The 26,182-nt window shown below is 41.4% G+C and overlaps 1 protein-coding gene across 1 annotated transcript in view; it reads left to right on the top strand.

Moving 5' to 3' along the window:
- The window catches only part of LOC146989370 (fibrillin-1-like), an 83,227-nt gene that overhangs the window by 40,568 nt on the left and 16,477 nt on the right, over positions 1-26,182 (top strand). The window contains exons 9-19 of the mRNA XM_085772864.1: positions 3,270-3,422; positions 5,355-5,639; positions 7,838-7,990; positions 10,982-11,101; positions 12,276-12,401; positions 15,898-16,020; positions 18,923-19,045; positions 21,353-21,505; positions 22,581-22,634; positions 22,754-22,879; positions 25,318-25,443. Coding sequence (XP_085628990.1) covers positions 3,270-3,422; positions 5,355-5,639; positions 7,838-7,990; positions 10,982-11,101; positions 12,276-12,401; positions 15,898-16,020; positions 18,923-19,045; positions 21,353-21,505; positions 22,581-22,634; positions 22,754-22,879; positions 25,318-25,443 — 1,542 coding nt within the window. The remainder of the gene's footprint in view (positions 1-3,269; positions 3,423-5,354; positions 5,640-7,837; positions 7,991-10,981; positions 11,102-12,275; positions 12,402-15,897; positions 16,021-18,922; positions 19,046-21,352; positions 21,506-22,580; positions 22,635-22,753; positions 22,880-25,317; positions 25,444-26,182) is intronic.

Below are 26,182 nucleotides of genomic sequence, written 5' to 3' on the forward strand. Positions count from 1 at the left end.
ATTGCATTTAATTAATAAACAAAGCACCATACACATGAATCACTGTAGAAATTAAAGATATATCATTTTTAATTACTATAAAAAGGCTTTCAAAGCACTGAAACAGCCTTTGTTTTGTCCCCAGAGCCAAACCCTTATAGTTTACCACAATGCATTATGAATAAAATCCTTCTAAAATCTCATTTTTTTTGCATATTAGTGTGACTTTATATTATATCTACACTTATATAACATTTTTTTAATTAAAACCTAATTATATTTTGGTTAAAATTCACATTTTAGTCCCGTCCCCAGGTTTTCACTCAGTGCTGTTACCCGAACACATTCTACACTCTAAAAGTTTTGGATCGTTCTGCTGGAAGTGACATCATTTAGCTCTTCTGAAAGTCATGGGAAGACCAAAATTAAATTCTGTAATTTATTTTTCCTGAAATTGAATGATATTGTAGCTACGTCAGGGTCCGTCACACTTAAAACTCATTCCTGTTACCTAAATTATCTCTAGACAGTGTTTGTTGATATCAAAAGTAAAATAGTCAGTTAAATCCTAAGAATGTGCTCTGTGTGCTCAAGCTATTAGTATAGATGCTATTTGGCTAGATTTCACACAATTGCTGATTTTATGCTAAGAACTCATTGATGTTACCCTCATTGCTGTTACTTTTTCTTCAAAAATGCAATGATAAAAGCAGCAATAAATTAAATAAAGTAGCCTGAGATTGACCAGTACTCATTTTGAATGAGTAAATGTGTATATTAAAAAATTCTATACTGAAATGGAATGAAAAATGAAGTTTAATTTTTAAGAGTTACAACGAGCAAATGGCACTCTTTTGGCGGAATGACCCATAAAGGTTGTTACGCTTTTGGGGGGGGGTGGATTTGTCAGCGCATGGATAAAAATGCGACTTTTTGTTGGAAACAGGTTATGTGAATTGAGGCAGAGTTTGTGGGTGAAGCTGCTGGACTTCACCCAGCGACGCCCCGGTGTCCCAGCTCTCCTCTCTGCTGCACCGCGACACAAACACTCCGTTACCCGTAATGTTTTGTTTATGACGGTTAAGACGACACAAACACACGTCGTAACATCGTATATGTTATGTATGACACAGTTCTACTGTCTTTCTGTGTAAATATCTCATGTTACAACATGAAAACCTGCAGCTTATATTCAAGTGCGGCCTATATGTACAGTATTTTCTTTTAAATGTAGCTGGTGCGGCTTATACAGGTGCGTCTATAGTCCGGAAAGTACGTAAATTGTCCATGATGTTGAGTGTCAGCTGAGTGTCAACTGTTGTCATGGATACATTCACGCTCTCTTATGACATAATCTCACGGCGCACTCCTCCTAATCGCAAAACACTAATGAATGGAAACGGTCATGAATTCGCATTTGCTTTTTGCGCATTTTCACGAAATCCGCTTTTAAATATGATACGTTTGGATGGAAACCCAGTTTGTGTGAAGGTGAAAGTCGTTACTGCTCCGATGTGAGAGGAGGCAGCAGCAGCAGCAGCAGCAGCAGCAGCAGCAGCAGCAGCAGCAGCAGCAGCAGCAGCAGCAGCAGCAGCAGCAGCAGCAGCAGCAGCAGCAGCAGTAGGAGTTGAGTTTTCCTCTCTGAGTTTTCCTCTTCCCTCTCTGAGTCTTTGGCTTTGAGCTGCAGCTGAAAACGCTCCAACGTTCCAGCTGCTGAATCTAGAAACTAGGTCAGTCGTCACTTTCTTGTTCCTGCTTCCACAACAATGAGGAGAGAGGAGAGGAGAGGAGAGGAGAGGAGAGGAACGCTGCTGCTGCTGCTGCTGCTGCTGCTGCTGCTGCTGCTGCTTGTTCTCACATCAGCCTGTCTGTCTGTCTGTGTGTGTGTGTGTGTGTGTGTGTGTGTGTGTGTGTGTGTGTGTGTGTGTGTGTGTGTGTGTGTGTGTGTGTGTGTGTAGACATATATATATGTGTGTGTGTGCACATCTGTCTGTCTGTTTGTGTGCATGTGTATCATCGGACAGGTCACACCCTGGAGGGCTGGTTACAGTGCATATTCACACACATACACTCACACACACACACACACATGCACACACACACACACACTCACACACACACATGCACACACACACACACACACACACACACACACACACATATACATGCACACACACATGCACATACAGACACGCACACACAGAGACAGACACACACACCATAAGGCTTCAGGAAGTTCAGTTCAGTTTGACCCAAAACAGACCAGAGAGGAATTCTGGTCTGAATCGTTCATTAGACGTGCACGTACATGTGCACGTATCTATACACACACACACACACACACACACACACACACACACACACACACACTCACACACACACTCCGCCCCCCAGGAGAGGATGTTTGTGAGGAAGGAATGTCTGAGTCTGTTGCTCCAAAAAACTGTTGAGCCAAACATTCAGTCTGATTCCCAGGAAGCAGCCGGCGCTCCACCAGGAGCTGCTGCTCCTCCTGCTCCTCCTGCTCCTCCTGCTCCTCCTTACTCCTCCAGCCGGCGCTCCACCAGGAGCTGCTGCTCCTGCTCCTCCTGCTCTTCCTCCTTACTCCTCCTCCTGCTCCTCTTCATCCTCCTGACTCCTCCTTCTTCTCCTCCTCCTCCTGCTCCTTCTCCTTACTCCTCCTCCTTCTCCTCCTTACTCCTCCTGCTCCTCCTCTTCCTCCTTACTCCTCCTGCTGCTGCTGTTGCTCCTCCTCTTCATCCTCCTTACTCCTCCTCCTCTTCATCTCCTCCTCCTCCTCCTCCTCCTGCTGAACGTGTATGTGTTCGTCGTAGGAAAACTTCTCAGAAAAGAGGAAGTGATGAGTTGAAGTTCTTCCATTTATTTCCAAATGAAGCAACAACAACGAGTTTCTGTCTGTAGCTGCTGGTCGGTCCAGACATGTCCAGTGGTGTAGTCTAATGTTACTGCTGTTACCTAGCAACCAGTGGTGTAGTCTAATGTTACCTAGCAACCAGTGGTGTAGTCTAATGTTACCTAGCAACCAGTGTTAAAATGTCCATAAAAAGTAGTGGAGCCTTGAACCCTGTCAACCCTCCCACTTTGAGAACCATCGACATTTACTTTAGTTAGATAGTTTAGTTGTACTGGCTATACTGCAGTATTTATGTATTTTCAGTGGCTATACTGAGTAAACCTGAGTATCACATAGACTACACCACTGCCCATGTCCCGTGTCCCGTGTCTCCCGTCTCCATGGCGATGTGCCTGACCCTCCTGTCTCTCCCCAGACGCCCGCGGCGGCTACTGCTACGCCAGCCTGCTGAACGGCCGCTGTGCCAACCAGAACTCCCAGCTGCTCACCAAGATGCAGTGCTGCTGCGACAGCGGCCGCTGCTGGTCCGACGGCTCCACGCCCGAGATGTGCCCCATCCGGGCAACAGGTGGGGTCGCTCACACACACACACACACACACACACACATACACACACATGATGATGATGATAGATAGATAGAACGATAGAACAATAGATAGATAGAACGATAGATAGAACGATAGAATGATAGATAGAACGATCGATAGATAGATAGATAGATAGATAGATAGATAGATAGATAGATAGATAGATAGATAGATAGATAGAACGATAGATAGATAGATAGATATAGTGTTGAATAATGTGTGTGTGTGTGTGTGTGTGTGTGTGTACATGTGCATTGGACTTAGGGGCCGTTTACACGAAGACGCTTGCGAGTAAAGACGGAAGATCGGAAGTGCCTTTCGTTTATATGGTGACGGCGTTTTTGGGGCTTGAAAACGCAAAAATCTCAAACCACCCCTGAAAGTGGAAAAGTTGAATACGCTCCAGCGCAGCGTCTCCGCCTAAACAGGCCAAGACGCAAAACTGGCTCAGATCTGCTGTTCTGCTCACGTCAAGTCGGCGTGTTGACGTCAAGTCGGCGTGTTGACGTCACGATACAAACAAACATGTCGGATTACATCCATAGTTGAGAGTGGTCTGGAGCAATAGCTCGACCTCTTCATCGGACCAGACAAAGTTCTTCTTGTTGTTAGCTGTAGCCATGTTTTCCTTTTCTGATTTCCCGGCACAGTGACGAGAAGAAGGAAGGTTCTACGCATGCGCGTAGGCATCGCAGCGTTTGTGACAGCACCACCTAGTGGTCTGGCGTGCATTAGCAATAGATTTGTACACACTTTTGCGTCTCCGTATGCACACAGATTTCCTCCCGAGAACGCTCGTGTAGACGCGAAATAAAAAGTGAAGACGCGACGCCACTTTTGCGTCTTCTGTTCACACCGTCTTCGTGTAAACCTAGCCTTAGAAAGTAAAATAGCTAAGCACCACACAGAGCAGGTGCAGAGCAGATTTGAGCTCGGTGTAGCTCCCGAACAACAGCCCATAAAAAGAGAACCGTACCTCTTATCAGAGTGTGGTAGAGACTGACTGGTTCAAAATCCCTTCCTGAACGTGGTGATGTGCATTAAATGTTTGTAGGGCAAAAACTTTTCTCATTATCACAAGTTAGAAAAGGGCGTCATTTCTGCTTTTCTCAAAAAATCAGCGCCTACTTTTGAATGGGAGTCAATGAGAGGAAGGGAGGGAACTGGCCGCACTCAGAGGCTCCGAGTTTAAATTGTGTTAGTCTCTCTGGTTTTTTGAGCACATGCTGAGAGAGAGGATGAGCTTGTCTACAAACGTGGAGAAAATAATGTGTGTAGAGTGTAATCTGTGGCCGTGGTGACAGGTTAGAGAGGAAAGTGTCAGAGGATTTTTTGAACCTCTCTCACTCTAGCTGATGATGTCACCCACTCTAGGTCTGAACATTCCGCGCAATACACACTCATTATAAATTTGAATTTTGTCAGAAATGTTAATGATTTTAAAACTGCCAAATATCTGAAACTGTTGAAGATATCAATAAGCTGAGAAATGGCTGAATAGTTTAAAGGTTTGTGAACAGTTTAAAAGTTGAATGAAGTCTGTAGCTGAAAGTATGCTGAAGCTATAGAGGCTGAAAGAAGCAGAAGATTTGAAGAGTTTGAAGACTGTTTCCATTCATTTCCTATGGGAGAAAAATTGCACAAAAAGTTAAATATTTTAAAAAGTATAAATAGTGGAAAAGAGAAAAGTCATAGCAGGATTGTCCCGAAAAAGCTGCACGTTTTGATATATGAATTGTTGAAATAGCACAAAGTATGAAGGACGAGTTAAACGCAGAAAAAGAGCGGAAGAAGTAAGCTTTCAGCATTCACACTAATAAGATAAAGATAAAGATATAAACAGAATACAAACTGTTGTGGTTTGAACACTGGAGCTAAACGTCTGTTGTTTTTCCACATGTGCTGATTCCAGAGGAATACCAGCGTCTGTGCTTCCAGGCCCCTGACGGGAACGGCGGGGTCCTGGTTCCTGGTCGTGTCCCCGGGGGCCCCGACATTCCCTCCATCTACCCGCTTCCCTATCCGGGTCAAACTCCGGGACAAGGTCCTGTCCAGATTCCCATCCAGGTCCCGGGTCAAGGACCGGGACAAACTCCGGGACAAATTCCAGGACAAATTCCAGGACAAATTCCAGGACAGTTTCCAGGACAGTACCCAGGACAATTCCCAGGACAGTTACCTATCCAGCCTGCTCCAGGTGCGCTCCTTCCTCCTCCTCTTTTTATTTTTTTTATTTTTTTAATTTAGCACAAACAATATCATATAACAAAATGACAGGGATGTCCAAAGGGGAGGTATGAAACCCAAAAGGGTTTATATGATAACCTCACCCACATATTCAAAGATCAAATTTGTTACAGTTTAAAAACAATAACATAGGAAAATAATTAAAGGGATAGTTCACCCAAAATTCAAATTTCCCTCATTATCTCCTCCTCCCCCTCATGTGGACTAAGGGCTGGGAGAAGTTTCAGAGTCCTCCGTGGCTTCTCTGAGTTACAGGGGGTCTCGGCGTAGCAGTGCATGTCCATATGACGGTTGAGAACGGAGCTCACTTTTCTTCGTCCAAAAAGACAGTTTAACAATTTCTCATGTCGGGGCTTCAATACAAGAGGGACATTTCAATTTTGGGTAACTATCCCTTTAAACAATACTGAAAAATAAGTAGAAAAACAAGTGATTAAACAGTAAATATAAGGAAGTAAGGAAAAAAAATCTTCCTAACCCCTCACCCTGAGTGTCACCAGAACTCGTAACTCAAACTTTCTGCTGTGACTCAGAGGACGAGCAGTTTCCCAACTCCCTCTCATCTTGTTTTGCATTTTCAAAATCCCACTTTTGAGCAACAACAGCAGCAGCCGCCGCCGCCCACGCCATCACACCGCCAACGCCCCGCAGCTAACGAGCTCCGTCTTAACGATGGGAAACTCTGACCCAGTCCAGAGCTGCGCGTCCACACGGCGCTGCTTGTTGTTGCCTTCATTTGTTAAAAAGCCCCAGTCTGTAACTTATTTATCTTTTTACTATCAAAAATCAAACCTGTCTTTCATAAATCCGTATTTGACTGAAGGTGAATCACAGCTGCATCCAAATGAAAGCTTTCTGGTTCCTTAGAATGAGTTGTTACAAGTCGTTACAAATACATAAGTGGGCGACGCACCGAACCGAGGCGGCCATGTTGCATCGTGACCGTAGGTAACCACGGAAACGGCCTGTTATAACCGTCACCACTGTGTAGTGTGAGGAAGGACGGAGGCACTGGTGTTGCATTCAGGTGCAGTCAGGCAGACGGCCGTCGGCAAACCAACCGGATGTCATTTTACTCCACCAGAGAAAGACGGTAAAACAATACCACATCACCATGACAACATGTTGTCACGGACCACTTGTTTATCCTGTTACATGCAGCGTCTGTTGTCTGTCTGACGTCTGCCCCATTTCACCTGAATGCAACATCAAGAATACGTTCAGATATGCAACCGCACCACGAGATGGGGGGAATTCCTACGTACTATACCTTTAAAGAGTTTGTACAGAAACATCCTCGTCCTGAGGGAGGGGGGGCTGGTTCACATGGAGCCAAATATTCAGATTAGAATCAGTTTAGAGTCCAAACTGAATGAAAACGCTCTGTATAAACAGCTCAATCAGAATAAACAGGTGGAATAACCCTTTTCTTAAACCGATCCAAAGTAAAATTTCATCATGTAAACGGTGAAACTGAATGTCGTCTGGTTTTGTTCTTTCTGCTGAATAGAATAGAATAGAATAGAAGAATAGAATATACTTTATTAATCCCTTGCGGGGAATTCTTTCGTCACAGCGCTCCGGTGTACAGAGGTGAAGAATATTATAGCAGAATAATACATATACAATACAACAACGTAAGATAAATTACAAATTAAATATTACAAAATGTACAAACTTAAAAACATTCTACTTCAGTGTGTTCCAACTAAAATTACTCAATGGTAGTAGCACTTAGAGTGATTCTTTCAGTTGGGGGAAAAATTTCAGAGTGTCCATAGCCCATCCATATTCTCCAAACAGTTCAAGAACAGCATTCAATTTACCTTTGGTATGCCTTGGATAAGCGTTTTAGGCGAATATTACAGAATTAGTAGGTCTCCTTTTCTTTTCTTTCTTGGATGCAATCAAGGCAACGAGGGCTGTGCAATAATGGAAAAATGTTGATGTTATTTAAATGTACTCGTTATGCCTGTCTTGTGTGTTTACAATATGCAGCTGCTGGAGGCGTTGTCATTGTCTGTCCAAGGCAATAAAGTTGATATTGATATTGATTATATTGATTGAAAGACTCCTCAGTCAGAAAGAGGAAACGGTCTCCATGGTAACCCACCTTGTTGTGACTCACGGTGGTAACGTTTCCCTCAGGTCCTGTGATCATCCAGACCCAGAACATCACCAACATGTGTCAGGCGTACCGCAACCTGTGTCTGAACGGCCGCTGCATCCCCATGCCGGGCAGCGGCTACCGCTGCGAGTGCAACATGGGCTTCAAGCTGGACGCACGCGGCGAGTGCATCGGTAAGTATACTCAATACCCACTGAAAATACATAAATACTGCAGTATACCCACCGAAAATACATAAATACTGCAGTATAGCCAGTACAACTAAACTATCTAACTAAAGTAAATGTCAATTGTTCTCAAAGTGGGAGGGTTGACAGGGTTCAAGGGGGTCTGTCAGTGCCCGATCCGTACCCGGAACACGATCCGTTCCAGCGCTTCTGCGCATGCGCCGTTTTTACGGCATTAGCTTCAAAGCTATGCTAACTGATAGCCTAGCAGTAGAGCAGCTAAAAGTCCGCCGTAGCGTTGTTAAAACGTCACTTTATTAATTTTAAATATTTTTTCATGCAAGAAAGTCACAGTTTAGAGTCCTAATCTGTGGTCAGTTTATCCAACTGACGTCTGTTTGGAAGTTTGCTCCGGTTTTGGGAGAAGTGCAGAGCTAGCTGGGAGCAGAGCTGGGAGCATAGCTGGGAGTAGCCACCGGGAGCTAACGTTAGCTCGCTGCTCGGCTCATCTCAGAGGCAGCAGCGGCCGGCTGAGGTGATTGACCGGTCACCCAGACGTCGTCATGCCGGTGGAGAAAGCGAGCAGATTAATTTATGGTCTCATTGATTAGTTTGTGTAAATGAAAAGTGAAGCTTCAGGTGGAGCTGGTCAGAGGAGCAGTGCTGACTTGCTGCTGTCTGTATGTGCAGAAATCACCACATTTACATCAATAAATAAATGTTTTACAATTAACTGATCGGTCACATTACATTTAATTTAATCAGAAATAGAACAGAGGGGAATTCGTTGCGACGTGCTTGTGTTTTTCCTCATAGAACATAGAACTGTTTTCATCCATATCCGCGGTGTCTGCCGTAAACTAAAAGAAGGGGGAAGTGCGCATGTGCAGAAGCGTCCTGGAACGGATCGTGTTCCGGGTACGGATCGGGCACTGACACTGTCCACTACTTTTTATTCACATTTTATCACTTTTTACTAGAATTCTTTTGAGAAATTTTACCAGTTTCTTCTCAATTTTTCAGTTCTAATTTTCACTATTTATTTTTTTTTAACCCCTTTTTATTATTGTTTGCCTCCCTTTTTTTGAGAAATTTAGCCACTTTTTCTAGAATTCTTGAGTAATTTTCCAGTGTCTTCTCAATTTAAAAAAAAACTTTTTACTATTGACTATATACTATTTTTTACTTTTATCACTTTTGTTTTATTATTGTTTGACCTTTTTAAAAAAAGTTTTACCACCTTTCCTAGAATTTCTTTGAAAAATGTTACCAGTTTCTTCTCAATTTTTCTGTTCTACTTTTAACTATTTTTTTAAAGAAATTTTTACCCCTTTTGTATTATTGTTTACCCCCCCTTTTTTTTGAGAAATTTTACCACATTTTTCTATAATTTTTTGAAAAATTTTACCACTTTTTCTAGAATTCTTGAGTAATTTTACCAGTTTCTTCTCATTAAAAAAAACAACTTTTTACTATTTACTATATACTATTTTTACTTTTACCACTTTTTTTTATTAATTGTACCACTTTTCCTAGAATTTCTTTGAGAAATTTTTACCAGTTTCTTCTAAAATTTTAAAAACTTTTTTTTTTTTTAAGAAATTCTACCACTTTTTCTGAGAAATTTTACCTTATTTTTCAAAAAAAAAAATTACTACTTTTTTCAAAATTTTTTAAAACTTTTTTGTTTATTTTTTTGTGAGAATTTGTTACCACTTTTTTTCAAGAAATGTTTCAACTTTTTGGGAGAAATTGTACCACTTTTTTTCCCAGAAATGTCTTTATAATCTTGTCCGTGGTCTAGTTTGTGTCAGTTTTGGGTCCTTGATATAAAACAGTTAGAGAAGCAGCGTCTATGTGATACAAGTATGAACAGTTTACCACCTAGAAAGCAGTTTACCCACTACAACACATTAGACTACACCACTGGTTGCTAGGTAACAGCAGTAACATTAGACTACACCGCTGGTTGCTAGGTAACAGCAGTTTACCCACTACAACACATTAGACTACACCGCTGGTTGCTAGGTAACAGCAGTTTACCCACTACAACACATTAGTCTACACCACTGGTTGCTAGGTAACAGCAGTTTACCCACTACAACACATTAGACTACACCGCTGGTTGCTAGGTAACAGCAGTTTACCCACTACACAACATTAGACTACACCACTGGTTGCTAGGTAACAGCAGTAACATTAGACCACACCGCTGGTTGCTAGGTAACAGCAGTAACATTAGACTACACCACTGGTTGCTAGGTAACAGCAGTAACATTAGACTACACCACTGGTTGCTAGGTAACAGCAGTAACATTAGACCACACCACTGGTTGCTAGGTAACAGCAGTAACATTAGACCACACCGCTGGTTGCTAGGTAACAGCAGTAACATTAGACCACACCGCTGGTTGCTAGGTAACAGCAGTAACATTAGACTACACCGCTGGTTGCTAGGTAACAGCAGTAACATTAGACCACACCGCTGGTTGCTAGGTAACAGCAGTAACATTAGACCACACCACTGGTTGCTAGGTAACAGAAGTAACATTAGACCACACCACTGGTTGCTAGGTAACAGCAGTAACATTAGACTACACCACTGGTTGCTAGGTAACAGCAGTAACATTAGACTACACCACTGGTTGCTAGGTAACAGCAGTAACATTAGACCACACCGCTGGTTGCTAGGTAACAGCAGTAACATTAGACCACACCGCTGGTTGCTAGGTAACAGCAGTAACATTAGACTACACCGCTGGTTGCTAGGTAACAGCAGTAACATTAGACCACACCACTGGTTGCTAGGTAACAGCAGTAACATTAGACCACACCGCTGGTTGCTAGGTAACAGCAGTAACATTAGACTACACCGCTGGTTGCTAGGTAACAGCAGTAACATTAGACTACACCACTGGTTGCTAGGTAACAGCAGTAACATTAGACTACACCACTGGGGGGTCGGAGGTTAATGAAAGTTTCATGTTTGTTCTGCAGACGATGACGAGTGTGAGCGAAGTCCGTGTGCTCACGGCGAGTGTGTGAACACACACGGGTCGTACATCTGTCAGTGTCCCGCTGGATTCCAGACCACGGCAACCAAGACGGAGTGTCGAGGTCCGCCACACACACACACACACACACACACACACACACACACACACTTTCATTTCATTTCGTTTTATTTAATTCATGGTTTACATTCTCACATAGTTGCATATTTACATAGTGTACACATAGTCACCATGAATGAAAAGGAGCAGGATGAAGAAAGGCTACACTGCAAAAACTCAAAATCTTTCCAAGAATATTTGTCTTATTTCTTGTCAAAATGTCTCATTTCTAGTCAAAACTAATCTCTTTCCACTTAAAATAAGACTCATCACCTAAAAATTAACTTGTTTTTAGACACTTTTTACTTGTTTCAAACGAATTTTCACTTGAAATAAGTAGAAAAATCTGCCAGTGAAAGCAAGTTCTTTGTGTTTGTAATAAGAAAGAAAAACTTGCTCCACTATCAGATTTTTCTACTTATTTCAAGTGAAAATCTGCTTGAAAAAAGTAAAAAGTGTCTAAAAAACACGCTGCTTTTTAAATGTGATGAGTCTTATTTTAAGTATAATTTGCTTTATTTTGACTAGAAATGACATTTTGACTAGAAATAAGATTTTGAATTTTTGCAGTGTAGCTGCCCCTCTCTGTTGTTATAACTACATTGGCTTACTATCAACACCAATATTATTCTCTGTTTCAAAATATTAAAGATGATGAAACATAGTAATGACAAAAAAACAAACAAAATAACGGTAGACACCACTCGTCTATCTATCTTTTCTCTTTTCCCTTCTTTTTCTTTCTCCTTCTTCTTTTTTGTAGATACTTATCTTTTCTTTTTTAAACATTTTCTTAAACTGAGACATACTTGTACAACTTTTCAGTTCTTTGCTTTGTGAATGCCATAGTTTTACACCTGCAACAGAAATACACATTTGTTTTAAGCTTAACCTTGTAAATTAATGTTTAAAATCCAGCTTCAGTCTGTTTTATCCCCTTCATCCAATTTAAACAAGCTTTGTAAATGTTCTGGTAATGATCTGTTCTTTGCTTTAAACATTATTTTTAGGGTCTGAAATTATATTATATCAGCCATTTTCAACAAACCTGCAGAAATAAAAAAAATCTATTTGAGGGATCTCTATTACCTGCCTTGTGGATAACTCTCACTGCTCTTTCTTGTAGCAGAAACAGAGTGTGTGTGGTGACGGTGCCGTCTTGTGCTTGTTTCCTCCAGATCTGGACGAGTGTGTGGCCAACGGTCGCATCTGCAACAACGGGCGCTGCGTGAACACGGAGGGAAGCTTCCACTGCGTCTGCAACGCCGGCTTCGAAATCTCTGCAGACGGAAAGAACTGTCAAGGTCTGTCGCTGTCGGCTTCTGGCCTAGAGCTGCGTTTACGGTGTCCAGACGTGTTTAAAGGGTTTTTCTCTGTGCTCTGTCTGGGTTAATGGAGCGTGGATCTGCTGGACGCGCTGCGATGCGACCACGCTGGGAGTTTAGTACGACTCACTCTGTGCATTTTAAATCAGCACCTCTTTAAAGGGATAGTAGCATTTTTTTAAAGTGTGGTTGTATGATCTCCAAATAGCCCCTAAGTACTTTAATTGCAGTAGAAGACTCTCTGCACTCCTCCCGTTAGCAACGCCAGCCCATAATAGCCCTGCCCAGAGATTTACAACATACAGTGTTGTGAACAGACCCAAAGAAACGGCCTATTTTCACGGCCTAAAAGAGGTTTTACCTGAAAAAAAATACACAGTTCCATTGTTCGCTATAATATAATTTTTTCCAGCCCTTCAAAGTGCAGGAAAAACACAGTTTTTATTTGGACCGAACCAACTCACGTATCCCTCCGCCCAGGGTTAGCGCCCGCCGATCAGCAGTTGGTTAGGTCCAAATAAAAACTGTGTTTTTCCTGCACTTTGAAGGGCTGGAAAAAAATATATTATAGCGAACAATGGAACTGTGTATTTTTTTTCAGGTAAAACCTCTTTTAGGCCGTGAAAATAGGCCGTTTCTTTGGGTCTGTTCACAACAATGTATGTTGTAAATCTCTGGGCAGGGCTATTATGGGCTGGCGTTGCTAACGGGAGGAGTGCAGAGAGTCTTCTACTGCAATTAAAGTACTTAGGGGCTATTTGGAGATCATACAACCCCACTTTAAAAAAATGCTACTGTCCCTTTAAAGGGTTTTTCTCTGTGTGTGCTCTGTCTGGGTTAATGGAGCGTGGATCTGCTGGACGCGCTGCGGTCCGACCACGCTGGGAGTTCAGTACGACTCACTCTGTGCATTTTAAATCAGCACCTCTTTAAACCTCGTCCGTGTTGCCATCAGTTATTTCTGCTTTTGTTTCTGCTCAGTTTGAGCCGTGGAGAGTTGAGAACTGCGCTGCACTGCAAAAACTGAAAACCTTTCCAAGAATATTTGTCTTATTTCTAGTCAAAACTAATCTCATTCTACTTAAAATAAGACTCATCACATTAAAAAGCAGCTTGTTTTTAGACACTTTTTACTTCTTTCAAACAGATTTTCACTTGAAATAAGTAGAAAAATCTGATAGTGGAGCAAGTTTTTCTTCCTTATTACAAACACAAAAAACTTGCTTTTACTGTCAGATTTTTCTACTTATTTCAAGTGAAAATTAGTTTGAAACAAGTGAAAATGATCTAAAAACAAGTTTATTTTTAGGTGATGAGTCTTATAGAGATTAGTTTTGACTAGAAATGAGACATTTTTACAAGAAATAAGACAAATATTCTTGGAAAGATGTAGAGTTTTTGCAGTGTGACGTCGTCCGTCTCAGGAAACTTTCTGTTGATGAGAACGACTTTGCAGATTCTCAGAGATGTTTGGAAACTCCCTCGCTCTCCTCTGCCGGTTCTTCTCTCAGTCTCGACACTATTTCTGTCGTTCTTCATGTGAACAGCACATGTGCAGCTCTATAAACGTGGTCCAGGAGAGACCGTCCCAGCTCTTAACCCCTCGCTGAACCGCTATAAACACCTTCTAGATCAGACGAGGTCGTGTTGCAGCGAGTTGCACCAGCTACAGTTCTGATCCAGTGCAGTCTGGCCTTCATCATTTCTCTTCTTGTCAAGTCTTGTTACTGACACATGAGTGAAGTTCGAGGCTCGGAGTGTCGAAACAATTCTGCCTTGTTGTTCTGTTTGAAAATGCTCCAAGATCTAAAATTAAAGAGTTGGCAGCTCGGAGCAATCACAGCAATCACAGCATTCCCTTTCCCAGTTTCCCAGTTTGGTGATTCCTGTCTCTGCTCACTGGCATACAGTCTGATGTGTCACAGTTTGCAGATGTAAAGATTTGACACCGATCAGTTCTCAGCTCTCCCAGTGTCCTTGAACTCGTCCCTGTGTTGTCGACAGAGCATTTATGTTCAACGCGCCTTCAGACTGGGATAATCATCCTTTAAATTTACGCTCATTTACCTCTTTTCATAGGTTTAAATATTCTGTGTCTTCTTATTTTGAGTTAAATTGCACATTTCAGATGATTTATATCAATATTTCTTTTGTAACACACTTTAATTTCAATTTGAATATTATGTTATTATTTTACATTTCTCTTCATAGTTTATTCAGGCTGTTGCTATGGCCATCTGCGGCCATCGAGAGGTTGTGTCCATTCTTGTACTTGTTTCTTTTATGTCTGTGTTGATGTCTGTTGTCTTTGTTGTTGTATGTTTGTAGATTGTTAATTGTGTTTTGTAGGGGTGGGAGAAAAAATCGATTCACATAAATATCGCGATATCTCTTTTGACGATTTTTAAATTGTTTGTTTTTTTTTCAAAAATCTATTCTTTTGGGGGGGAAAAAATATTTTTATTTTTTATTTTTTATTTTTTTTGAATTTTTTTAAATATTGTGCAATGTGCATTTGTTAGCCTTTTTTACATACAGATAGTACATGTTTAAGTTCACTTTATAATGGAGTATGTTAAAGCAGATATCAGTGGCACGGCCGTTTCGGCTAATGCTGTGTTCAAGGCAGGCTTTTGAAACCGTAAGTTACAGCTTCAAGTCACAACTACGACTTGGTAGCGTTCCAGGTAACCCGTAGCTCGTGTTTTTACCGTCCTGTTGTCTGTGAAAGTTCCCTATAACGGCCACTCGTAACTTCCGACCCGTGAACTCGTACCAGATCGAACTGGTATGACTTCACAGGAAGGAAAAACACAAAGTACGAGTTTCCTTGAACGCACCATGAGTTAGCAGCCCCCGCCCTTGTCAGGCATCAATTGGTCCTCGTGCTACGTCACCACATTCACGCGCATCCCTTGGCTGCACACACAGCCCTTCATGCCGTTCTCTCCCCTCATTGGATAACACTTGTATCCCACAAGGAAAATTTTCTCCTCGGGTTACAGCAGAGCAGAGTGACGGAGAGACTCGTGTTTAGGCTGAAATACTTCATGTAAGTGATTGCTGACGGAAAATAGGACTATTTAGGACTTATATTAACAAAAACATTCCACTGATATCTGCTTTAATTTATAGGCTCCTGCAGTATTTGTGTGCAGATAAATGTTAAAAATGCTAAAGACTACAAATCGAGAGAATCGGTAATATCGTAGAATCGCAATTTAAATCGAATCACCATCCAAAAAATCGTAGAAGAATCGAATCGGGAGAAAAGCATATCGTCCCAGCCCTAGTGTCTTGTCTCTTTTTGGTTTGTAATGTATATTAGGACCCCCTCGAAAACCAGAGGATTCCTCTCAAGGGCTTTATCCTATTAAATAAAAGTTCTGAATGCATGAAACAGCAGCAACACCAGAGCTTTTATTGCAGCGGTGCTGTAAACGTGTCTCTGTGTGTGTTTTGTGTTGCTCTGCAGACATGGACGAGTGTCTGATCAGGAACATGTGTCTCAACGGTCTCTGCATCAACGAGGACGGAAGCTTCAAGTGCATCTGTAAGCCGGGCTTCCTGCTCGACTCCAGCGGACGCATGTGTGTAGGTGTGTTTGCTCACACACACACACACACACACACACACACACACACACACACACACACACACACACACACACACACACACACACACACTGTACACTCACTGCAACAATTCAAAATCTTACCAAGAATATTTGTCTTATTTCTAGTCAAAATAAATCTAATTCTACTTAAAATAAGACTCATCACATTAAAAAGCAGCTTGTTTTTAGACACTTTTAAATTAGAGTTTGATGAGGGAAACCAAGAAATCCCATAATGAGCCTCCGTAGCGTAGCTCTGAGCAGCTCACGGCTCTGCTCCGCCGTTCTAAAAATAGCTTGCACCGACAATTAAAGGTAACGAACCTACTGCTATGACTATAGGGGTTATGGTGATGGGCCAGTTTGACTAAATGTTGAACTATCCCTTTAAATAAGTAGAAAAATCTGATAGTGGAGCAAGTTTTTCTTTCTTATTACAAACACAAAAAACTTGCTTTCACTGGCAGATTTTTCTACTTATTTCAAGTGAAAATTAGTTTGAAACAAGTGAAAATGATCTAAAAACAAGTTAGTTTTTAGGTGATGAGTCTTATTTTAAGTGGAAAGAGATTAGTTTTGACTAGAAATGAGACATTTTGACAAGAAATAAGACAAATATTCTTGGACAGATGTAGAGTTTTTGCAGTGTTACATTATAACATCACGTCGACTGGCTGCAGCAGCACCATTGTTCTCCTGACCTGCGTTTCCACGCCGACCTGAAGGCGGCGGCTGCCTCTCTGTCATGTTCGTGGCTCAGATGTGTGAGTCTGTCTGAGTCTGTTGTGCACGCAGTGAAAATCCCCCTGAAGCCGTGGAAACCCCCTCAGCATCGTCTCTCTGGCCAGCTGGACGTGTGCAGGGCCGGGCCCGCCTCTTCTCAGGCAGCAGCTCCTCAAAAGAAAAGAAAGTTCCCCAGAAACAGTCAGAGGGTTACAGACAGAGCTGCGTTCATAGAAACATTAAAAGAATAGTTCACCCAAAATTCAAATTTCCCTTCTCATGATCTCCTCCCCCTCATGTGGACTAAGGGCTGGGAGAAGTTTCAGAGTCCTCCGTGGCTTCTCTGAGTTACAGGGGGTCTCGGCGTAGCAGTGCATGTCCATATGACGGTTGAGAACGGATACCAACTGTCTTCGTAACAAAAAGACACCAAAAAACATCCAAATACCTCCATGCTGCTCGTATGTAATGTCCCTCTTGTATTGAAGCCCCGAAATGCAAAATTGTCCCGAAAAAATTTGAATAAGTCTCGCAAATCACGCGAGATTTGGACGGACCAGGAAGAGGAGCTTCCGCTACAAAACAAGCTTGAAACATAGACTTATTTAATTTTTTTCGGAACAATTTCTCATGTCGGGGCTTCAATACAAGACGGACATTACAGACGAGCAGCATGGAGGTATTTGGATGTTTTTTGGTGTGTCTTTTTGTTACGAAGACAGTTGGTATCCATTAGCAACCGTCATATGGACATGCACTGCTACGCCGAGACCCCCTGTAACTCAGAGAAGCCACGGAGGACTCTGAAACTTCTCCCAGCCCTTAGTCCACATGAGGGGGACTATCCCTTTAAAGATAGGAAGCGTTAACCTGCATCAGAAGCAGCGTCTTATCCTGCAGAGACTCTGAGCCGGTTCAGTCTCAGCAGGATAAATAAACAGAGAGCTGCTGATGTATGCACTCATTAACACACACACACACAGAGTTATGCCGTATCATTGTTTACACTCATTATGATAATTATTGTAATATGTGGATCAGGAGAAAAGGAAGAGAGTTTTTAATTTTATTTATTTATTTAAAAAGGACAATGTACATTAATAACATCAGTTCTTTTCTCTTTTTAAGGAAGAGAAAAGAGGAAGCCCAATGTAAATGTACCGATTAGCAAGTAGCTCATTTTCAGTATTTTCAGTCCTCTGGCAGTTTACATAGAGAAGATTTCATAACAATTAGACAGACACAGGTAGAACAGGACAGACATAGAACCAGACACAATGTTGACAGATGAAATAAGACAGACAGAACAATAAGAACTCGACAGAGCAAAACACAGGGATCAGAGGTACAAAGAAGTTCTAACAAACATTCACAACAGGCAACAAGAACAAGAACCTGACATACAAAACACAGAGACAGAGAGGAGGAATAAAGTGCTCTAGTGGCCATGCTTTACACTGCAAAGTACATTAAGTGCAGTAGAACAATTAAAATTAGAAGTGAGTGCAATTTTGATTGCTTTTCAGCCAGTTTTTTAAATGTGTTTTGAATGTGGTGTATGTATGACATTCTCGAATTGTTAGTGGTAAGCTGTTCCAAATATGACTGCCTTTGACTGACAGTATACTGCACTGCAAAAGCTCAAAATCTTACCAAGAACATTTGTCTTATTTCTAGTCAAAACAAATCTCATTCTACTTAAAATAAGACTCATCACATAAAAAGTAGCTTGTTTTTAGACACTTTTTACTTCTTTCAAGCAGATTTTCACTTGAAATAAGTAGAAAAATCTGATAGTGGAGCAAGTTTTTCTTTCTTATTACAAGCACAAAAAACTTGCTTTCACTGGCAGATTTTTCTACTTATTTCAAGTGAGAATTAGTTTGAAACAAGTGAAAATGATCTAAAAACAAGTTAATTTTTAGGTGATGAGTCTTATTTTAAGTGGAAAGAGATTAGTTTTGACTAGAAATGAGACATTTTGACAAGAAATAAGACAAATATTCTTGGAAAGATTTTGGGTTTTTGCAGTGTGACTGACTAAAAGTCAGTCTAAAAGTCAACTCTTGAGAGTGTTTTCTTAGCGGAGGTGAAGAAAGTGAAATCGACTGGACCGGAGAAACTTTCATTCCTGTTGTGTGTTTGTGTTTCTCCCTTCCAGACATCGATGAGTGTGAGACTCCGGGCATGTGTATGAACGGACACTGCGTCAACACCGAGGGCTCCTTCCGCTGTGAGTGCATGGCTGGGATGGCCGTCGGCCTGGACGGACGCGTCTGCGTGGGTGAGTTGTTGTTCTGCTCCTTTTCCACAAATTAAATTGGTTCCTGAGTGTCTTGAAGGGACATTGTGTAGGAATTCCTCCCATCTAGCGTTGTGGTTGTATATCACAAGCAACTCAGTCGTATTTTCCATGCTGCATTCAGGTGAAATTGGGCAGACGGCAGACGGACGACAGCCGCTGCACATAACGGCATAAACAAGCCTCTATGTAAACAAGTGGTCCGTCAGCACGAGGCAAAACAACACACGTGACAATATGTTGTCATGGCGATGTGGTATTGTTTTACCGGCTTTCTCTGGACTTCTGTGACTAAAATTACTGGCTAATGAAAAACAGACTGAAGAACCAAATGATCCATTTTCATGAAGAGATAACAGGAGAAGTTACACAATGTCCCTTTAAAGACGTGTCTGTGATGAGCTTCGGTCAAAATCCCCCAAGGATGAAACATCACAGCTCTTTCTGTTCATCCTCTCCAAACAGCGCTGTGCAAAACGCTCTGTTTCAGCGCCTGTCCCTTTAAATGCAAATGAGCCACTGCTTCGCTGTTGCGTTACCATGATGATGGCTACATGGCTGCCGCTGTTTGAACCGTATACTACACTGCTAGTACGTACTGATTTGGCCAAAATGCAGTAGTATGTAGTAGTGTGATGGTTTTCTCCCCCGGGATGACGACGGAGGTTGGCCGACCGAGCAGCTCTGCAGGTGGAGCTTCACTTCTCTGAAACGTTGGAGCAAACATCTAAACAGTCGTCGTTTGGACAAACTAACCGCACGTTGGGGATCTAAACAGTTACTACAAGAAAAAATATTAAAACTTAATATAGTGAATAATGTGGCACGGCCACGTCCTCTAGAACCAGTATCCAACATTTTAAACATATTACAACAAGTCTGAAAATCTGGAAAAGCAGACTAGATCCCCTTTAACTGGTTCCATTCTGGTGCCTCCAAAGAACCAGTTTGCTTTTCCACAAGCAAGGAGCCGAGTCGGCGCCACGTGGTTACGTCAGAGTAAAACCTCATCATGTGACCGCGTGGCGCTCGCTCTGAAGCACAACAACAAAGATGGAGGACTCGTCGTGCTCTTGTCTTTAGACGGTTACATCGCAATCCACCATTCCTGGCTACCCGTTGTACTCACACTCGTACTCACACTCGCAGCAAACGGATCCATTTCTCTCTTTTTAGTCGATGCAACCGACTCGCTCGTTATCGTTTTAAAAACGGTGGTTCATTGTTTTCGCTGTTCCTGTTTGGTCAGGTAGCCCCGCCCCCCAGCCGATTTCATCTTAGCTCTAAACTCTGTAAATATTTCACTTTATCCACATTTCAAACATGTTTAGGTGAGAAAGTAGCCGTTTAGATCAGCAGTGTGTCGTTAATTTGTCTAAATACCAGCTGTTTACTATTTTGTTGGACGAATTCGGCGCTACTCAAGCTAGCCGTTGTGACCAACACACTTCCCGTTACTTTCACAAAATAAAACACCCGTTGCCCTTTACATACAGAAAACCATGACGATAGAATTTGTGCTTTTACTTTGAAATAGGAAGCTAACCTACCCTCGATGTAGCTAGCTTGAACCAAAATAAAGCGTCTTTGCTTGAACCCTCCGTTTTGACTGATCTCGTCCCGTTAGCGGCATTTGACCGCTCAAGATGCCTTACCGGAGAGTTCTGATGCCGGGGAGAAGTTCCCAGTGTCACAGCAGCTTCCACACATCACAATGCAACCAGAACGACCACAACAACAACAACAACAACACAATCCTCTGTCCTGTAATTAAAACGACTAAACTGAGTCAATAAACAACAAACTGGAGCTCATCCTCTAAACCTGTTGAAGCCACAAACAAACAAACAAACAAACTAACTAACAGTGATGAATGTTTTCCTGCTGCTCCCCCGGACCGGACCGGACCACCGCTGCGCCGCCGCTGCTCCCAGTCCCAGATCATCTTTCTCTCCGTTTTTTAACATTCCCACATTTCCCCCAAATGACATTTCTTTTCTTTGTGTATTGTTGTGTGTGGGAAGTGTTGAAATGCTGTTACTGGGTCTGTGTGAGTGTTGAGCAGGATGATGATATCAGAGCAGGGGAATGCCTCCAATGCCTCCGATCCCGGGATGTTATGGAGAGAAGAGAACAGCCGCTTGTTTTGCCAAGTGTTGTTGTTTACCGGAGCTGCTGCAGACTTCCAGATCTCCTCTCCTCCTTCTTGCCTCATCTCATCCGTGTTGTGTTGTGTTGTTGCTCATACCCGTGTGTCTCTCTTGTTTTGTTTTTGTCCCAAACACACAGACACACATATGCGCAGTACGTGCTACGGCGGCTACAAGCGCGGTCAGTGTGTTCGGCCTTTATTTGGAGCCGTGACCAAGTCGGAGTGTTGCTGCGCCAGCACCGAGTACGCCTACGGAGAGCCCTGCCAGCCCTGTCCACCACAGAGCTCTGGTACACACACACACACACACACACACACACACACACACACACACACACACACAGCTCATATTTAATTCAAAACACACCTGTTAGTCAGGATACAACAGCTTCTTAAAGGGATAGTTCAACAGTTTGGCAAATTGGCCCATTGTCATAATCCCTATAGTCATAGCAGTAGGTTCGTTACCTTTAATTGTCGGCGCAAGCTGTTTTTAGAACGGTGGAGCAGAGCCGTGAGCTGCTCAGAGCTACGCTACGGAGGCTCATTATGGGATTTCTTGGTTTCCCTCATCATCAAATACACAATCCAACAACTCCACAACGCTCTGGTGGACAAGTTGTGAGCTGCACATTCACCACACTATGAGATAATAACACAACGTTACCACACAGAGTTGTTTTAGAGGGAAATTCATGCAAAACCGCTGATGCGTGTTGCCTTCAGGGACAGTTTTTCATCAACAGTCTCTGTATTTCCCTCTAAAACAACTCTGTGTGGTAACGTTGTGTTATTATCTCATAGCGTGGTGAATGTGCAGCTCACAACTTGTCCACCAGAGCGTTGTGGAGTTGTTGGATTGTGTATTTGATGAGTTTGATGATGAGGGAAACCAAGAAATCCCATAATGAGCCTCCGTAGCGTAGCTCTGAGCAGCTCACGGCTCTGCTCCACCGTTCTAAAAACAGCTTGCACCGACAATTAAAGGTAACGAACCTACTGCTATGACTATAGGGATTATGGTGATGGACCAATGTGACAAAATGTTGCAACTAGCCCTTTAAACGACAGAATAATGTGATGAAGTCGTTGCTGAAACACTCACTGACACACACACACACACACACACATCATCCAGTGACTTCTCATTAGTCCGGCCAATTAAAGTTCTTGTATCAAAAGCAAACCACATGAAGGAGTTGGTTTTATTTACATCTCAGCTAAATGAGAAAGTTGGAGTTGGATAATGACACGGTTTTACATTTCTAGGATTTTGCCAAATAAGATTTTTTCCGAAATGCTGTGTTTTTTTTCTTTCTTCTATAACAACCGAAAAAAAAAACCTGTTTGTGCGTTTTGTTGCAGCTGAGTTTCTGGCTCTGTGTCCCAACGGTGGCGGCATCACGGGTGATGGACGAGGTAAATGATGATGGCAAAGTGTGAGTGTGTGTGGAGTTAAACCACAGACCAACAACACATGTTATTATTTAGTTCAATGTGAGTTTTTCCCACACGCTTGTGCTTTTGTTCCTCCTCAGATATTAACGAGTGTGCGCTGGACCCCGACATCTGCCAGAACGGCGTGTGTGAGAACATGCTGCGGACGTACAAGTGCACCTGCAACGAGGGATACGAGGTCGACCTGACGGGGAAGAACTGTGTCGGTGGGTGAAGCCGCTGCTCACAGACACACACTGCAAAAACTCTAAATCTATCCCAGAATATTTGTCTTATTTCTAGTCAAAACTAATCTCATTCTACTTAAAATAAGACTCATCACATTAAAAAGCAGCTTGTTTTTAGACACTTTTTACTTCTTTCAAGCAGATTTTCACTTGAAATAAGTAGAAAAATCTGATAGTGGAGCAAGTTTTTCTTTCTTATTACAAGCACAAAAAACTTGCTTTCACTGGCAGATTTTTCTACTTATTTCAAGTGAAAATTAGTTTGAAACAAGTGAAAATGATCTAAAAACAAGTTCATTTTTAGGCGATGAGTCTTATTTTAAGTGGAAAGAGATTAGTTTTGACTAGAAATGAGACATTTTGACAAGAAATAAGACAAATATTCTTGGAAAGATTTTGAGTTTTTGCAGTGCAGGAAGGGAGCTCTAGAGCAGCACTAGTCTTCACATTTAAAACCAGTACATTAAAACATACATCTACAATCACAACAAGTCAACAAAAACTTACATTCAATCTGCACAACCGGATTGTCGTCTACATCAAAGAACATACAGTATGTAAGATACTCCAGTGTAGAGTGGTTATTATAACATAAAATAAAATGAAATAAAAGGGTAAAACAAATGAAGATGACAACACTGCAAAAACTCAAAATCTTACCAAGAATATTTGTCTTGTTTCTTGTCAAAATGTCTCATTTCTAGTCAAAACTAATCTCTTTCCACTTAAAATGAGACTCATCACCTAAAAATGAACTTGTTTTTAGATCATTTTCACTTGTTTCAAACTAATTTTCACTTGAAATAAGTAGAAAAATCTGCCAGTGAAAGCAAGTTTTTTGTGCTTGTAATAAGAAAGAAAAACTTGCTCCACTATCAGATTTTTCTACTTATTTCAAGTGGAAATCTGCTTGAAAGAAGTAAAAAGTGTCTAAAAACAAGCTGCTTTTTAATGTGATGAGTCTGATTTTAAGTAGAATGAGATTTGTTTTGTGGTACTTCGTAAGATATTTGAGTTTTTGCAGTGTACGACCCTACATAAAACCCTTTGTGTGTATGCCCGTGTGCATGTGTATGTGCGTGTATGTTATTTTACAGATATGAAATTCCAAGATATTTTTTTATTTTCTTTTTGAATGTTAGTTTATGTGTGAGTTTAGTTATTGGCAGTGATGAGGAGTCCCATGCTTTCATTGATTTGTATTTCATTGATCTGCTTCAAAAAGTTGGTGTTTGGTTTGGGAAGCGTTGTGTTGCCTGTCTGGTGGCGTACACTGCAAAAATTAAAAATCTTACCAAGAATATTTGTCTTATTTCTAGTCAAAATAAATCTAATTCTACTAAAAAGTATCTTGTTTTTAGACACATTTTAATTTTTTCAAGCAAATTTTTCACTTGAAATAAGTAGAAAAATCTGACAGTGGAGCAAGTTTTTCTTCCTTATTACAAGCACAAAAAACCTGCTTTCACTGGCAGATTTTTCTACTTATTTCAAATGAAAATTAGTTTGAAACAAGTGAAAATGATCTAAAAACAAGTTCATTTTTAGGTGATGAGTCGTATTTTAAGTGGAAAGAGATTAGTTTTGACTAGAAATGAGACATTTTAGTCTACTTGCCAACAATGAGTACCCGGAAATGTTGAGTACCCCAAAGTTTTATGTTAGAAATATATAGTATGGGTCCCCAGTATTCAGAAACTACCGGATGCTAACTTATATATATTGGGCAATTAGCACAATTGGCATAATTAGCATAAATTAGCATATTTTGCCTATATGGGCAATATTTCAACAAAATTGACTTGGCTGATCTGGGCAATATTGGAGTGGTTTTAGGGGTTATTGATGATGCTGAATCCATTTCTGACATTTTCAAAATTCAAAATGGCTGTCTAAACCGGAAGTGACCAGATTGAAATCCATCAAAATCGGCCCACTGGCGGTTAAAATCTGGTCACTTCCGGTTTAGACAGCCATTTAGAATTTTGAAAATGTCAGAAATGGATTCAGCATCATCAATAGCCCCTAAAACCACTCCAATATTGCCCAGATCAGCCAAGTCAATTTTGTTGAAATATTGCCCATATAGGCAGAATATGCTAATTTATGCTAATTATATCAATTGTGCTAATTGCCCAATATATATAAGTTAGCATCCGGCAGTTTCTGAATACTGGGGACCCATACTATATATTTCTAACATAAAACTTTGGGGTACTCAACATTTCCCGGTTCACAATGGGGCCCTATGGGCTGGCAAGTAGACTACTTTGACAAGAAATAAGACAAATATTCTTGGAAAGATTTTGAGTTTTTGCAGTGTGTGTAGTATATGAATCATGATTGTGTTTCAGCTGATTGTGTTGGTGTGATGAAGGTGTTGTGAACTGTAATGTTTTCCTACCGTGTCTCCTCAGACATCGACGAGTGTCTGATGAACCGGCAGCTGTGTGAGAACGGTCTGTGCAGGAACACGCCCGGCAGCTTCACCTGTCAGTGTCCTAAAGGATTCCTCTTCAACCCCGAGACGGACGTGTGTGAAGGTCAGACTCTCTCCTCCTAACCATGCTGCTGCTGCTGCTGCTGCCTCTTTTTCTTTCTTTCTTTTCTTTATTAGCACCTGCAGCAGCATCGGCTATTCTTCCTGGGGTCCCACATACACACAACATACACATAAACATTCACATATAGGGGTGGGAGAAAAAATCGATTCACATAAATATCACAATATCGTTTTTGATGATTTTTAAATCGATTTTTTTTTGTTTAAATTTTTTAAATATTGTGCCATGTGCATTTGTTCGCCTTTTTTGCATACAGAGTCCAGGTTTTGAACACAAGAACAAACAACAAGGCTCCCTAATAATTTTATAAAGTAACACAACATGAACATGGGGTGTTTTCTGTCACAATATTACAGCAAAGTAATTAACCAATCAAGTACAACTTGATATAGAAAAGAAGCTTAAACAAACGAAGGGCGTTTCAGAGAAATGTACATGTTCCATTGCTTCCAGATGTCATTGAATCTGGAGCTGGAGCCTCATTGAAAAAGTGATTCTTTCCATTACTACACATGGTAAATAATATCATAGCATTCATCTATAGACGAATTCGGAGAACGTTTTGTGTATGCCGCCATCTTGCGGCGGCGCCATTGCTGCGGTGACATGTGTCAGTCATAGTAAACTGATTCTCTATGACAGCATCATCAATAGGCTGCATTTGTGATGTTTAGTGCCCCCCAGTAACTGATTAAGGTATCTTACATGAATACCAATA

The sequence above is a fragment of the Trachurus japonicus genome, chromosome 3 (genome assembly GCF_045865225.1).
Source record: "Trachurus japonicus isolate A0001 chromosome 3, Traja_1.0".
NCBI classification, from domain to species: domain Eukaryota; kingdom Metazoa; phylum Chordata; class Actinopteri; order Carangiformes; family Carangidae; genus Trachurus; species Trachurus japonicus.